Consider the following 2,622-nt stretch of genomic DNA (forward strand, 5'->3'; position numbering starts at 1 on the left):
CCTGACAGCATGGGGCAACAATCCTTCGCTTTTTTGAGATGCCGGGTTCGCCATGTGGTTTCTTCTGAGACCGGTGCCTGGATCGCGCCGTGGTGCAAGAGAGGAGCTCGGCACGGCGAAGACCGCCCGCTACATCGCACATTCTCTTTCTGGCGCGGACAAAGACGTGGGGTTCAAGAAAATTCCTTTATCTTATCTGCCGTCACGCACCACAAATGCATCCCCAAGGCAGGCCAAAGCGCAAGGCAAGGAAGGGCGCAAGAAATAGAGGGGGGCTTCGGGGGCTTTGGGGGAGGGGGGGGGGGTCCAGGTCTGAGGGGGGTCCAGGTCTACAGTGCTCCCGCTCCAGGTTGCCTGCCCTCTTGCCTGTGCTGGCCCTTTCACAACTACCTGCATCTCTGACTGCTCTGCATTTCCCATCCCCCTCGCCTCTCGACATCCTCCCCAGCTTCGCCTATCACCCCGGTTCGTACGGTACCAGTACCGGCCTGTCCCATTCTCAGCATGGAATTTCATGTCTCTTTTTCATTCAGCTAAACGTCGTCAAAACAACGACGCCCTTGCACCTCTCTTTGCATCCCATCTGCGACGGGCTTTCACGTGTCGCATCGCCACGAAACACCTCCAGCATGAATTCCCAACGATCCCATCCGAGCTACCTTTTCCAGAACCCCGATGCCCTCCGATCGCCCTATACGCTCGATACCATTAGAGATAGAATCTACGAACCGACTTTCCTCATCTCCCTCGCCGCCCTCTTCGTCACCACCGTCCTCCTCACCACCTCCCTTCGAGGTGGCGCCCTGTGGGACGCCCTTGTCCACGTCCTGCCCTACCGGCTGCTCTACGTCCTCGAGAACTGGCTGCGCCCCGCCGCTGGCCCCGCGCCCGATGCTGCAGGGCCCTGCGCGCACGCATGCCGTGAAGAGCGACATGATGCAGAAGATTCTCGGCATAGACAGAGCTGGCGGCGGCGGCGGCATCATGAACACCGTCTCGCAAGCCGGCCAGCGTGGCCTCACCTCCATGTCGGGCGCCATGATGGCCTTCAAGGGCGACTCGGAGAGCCCGCCGGGCCTCGGCAACCTCGACAACTCGTGCTACCAGAACAGCATCCTCCAGGGGCTCGCCTCGCTGAAGCCCCTGCCGCGGTACCTCTCCGAGCAGCTTCGCGACGCCGACCTCGACCGCAGGCGCTATGACGCCACCGCCACGCTGCGTGGCTTGATTGCAGACCTCAACAGCGTCGAGAACAATGGGCGAACGCTGTGGACGCCCAGTTCCCTGAAGAACATGAGCACCTGGCAGCAGCAGGATGCGCAGGAATACTTCTCCAAGCTGCTGGACGAGATTGACAAGGAGATTGCCAAGGCCGGGATGCGTAAAAACAGCTTGCCGTCGCTCGACGCCAGCGCAACGGCCACAGCGGCACCCACCACAGCCAGCGCCCCGGACGATACCAATTTGAGCCAGCACAGCGACGACAGCGGCTACCAGAGCGTTTCCACCCTGTCGAGGGCAAGCTCGGCTGCCAAGCTCGCCAGGAACCCCCTCGAAGGCCTCGTCGCGCAGAGGGTCGCCTGCGTGCAGTGCGGCCACTCGGACGGCCTCGCCATGATCCCCTTCAACTGTCTGACCCTCAGCCTGGGCCTCAACTCGGCCGAGCACGACCTCTACGAACTCCTCGACGCGTACGCCAACATCGAATCCATCGAAGGTGTCGAGTGCGGCAAGTGCACCCTTCTCAAGGTGCGCAAGCTCCTCAACATCCTCATCGAGCGTAACCCCGGAACGGGCAGCGAGATGCCCCGATCCCGCCTCGCCGCCGTTGAGGAGGCGTTTGAGAATGACGACTTCGAAGACAAGACCATCACGGAGAAGTGCAAAGTCTCGGCATCCCACAAGGTCACCTCGACCAAGACGAAGCAGACCGTCATCGCGCGCCCGCCGCAGAGCCTGGCGATACACATGAACCGCTCCGCCTTTGACGAGAACACGGGTCACATGTGGAAGAACGGCGCCGCCGTCCGGTTTCCACCCACGCTGGACCTAGGACCGTGGTGCCTCGGCAGCGCGGGGACCTACGCGCGCGTCACGCCGGACGAAGAGGCCGGCACCAGTGGGAGCAGTGGCCGTGGTGGGCTGCCCAAAGTCAAGCCTGCGCGCCCGGACGAGGAGGAGTGGCTGCTCAACCCGCGCAGCTCCATGGTCGCCGGTGACAAGGGCCAGTCCAAGATCACGGGTCCCCTGTACGAGCTGCAGGCCGTGGTCACGCATTTTGGCAGGCACGAGAACGGCCACTACATTTGCTACCGCAAGTTTCCGCGCTCCTCCCCGCCGACGCAAGTCGCGCCGACAAAGGATATGGACGCCGACGACCTGCAGGCGACGGCCGGTGGCGGCGGCATGGAGCTCAAACCCCTAGCCGTCGAGCAGGCCGGGAACCAGGAGGCGAAGGCGGAAGCAGAAGACGCGGAGGCCGCTGTGCAGGACGAAGAGGTCGAGATGGACTGGTGGCGCCTCAGCGACGAGACGGTCCGCAAGGTAGACGAGGAGCACGTTCCCTCTCTCAGGGCGGCGTTTTTCATTGCTTCTTTCTACGACTGCGTCGATGCGCGCAGC

General features: G+C 62.8%; 1 protein-coding gene across 1 annotated transcript; it reads left to right on the forward strand.

The window, feature by feature from the left end:
• Positions 1 to 933: 933 nt before the first annotated feature.
• Positions 934 to 2,425, forward strand: VDBG_07514 (conserved hypothetical protein; the record flags this gene model as incomplete). Its single annotated transcript, XM_003002009.1, has 2 exons — positions 934 to 2,137; positions 2,202 to 2,425. The coding sequence occupies 2 exons, from the start codon at positions 934 to 936 to the stop codon at positions 2,423 to 2,425; spliced, it is 1,428 nt and encodes a 475-aa protein (XP_003002055.1).
• Between the last annotated feature and the right edge of the window lie 197 nt (positions 2,426 to 2,622).

This window comes from Verticillium alfalfae, genomic scaffold, assembly GCF_000150825.1.
Source record: "Verticillium alfalfae VaMs.102 supercont1.10 genomic scaffold, whole genome shotgun sequence".
Lineage (NCBI taxonomy): Eukaryota > Fungi > Ascomycota > Sordariomycetes > Glomerellales > Plectosphaerellaceae > Verticillium > Verticillium alfalfae.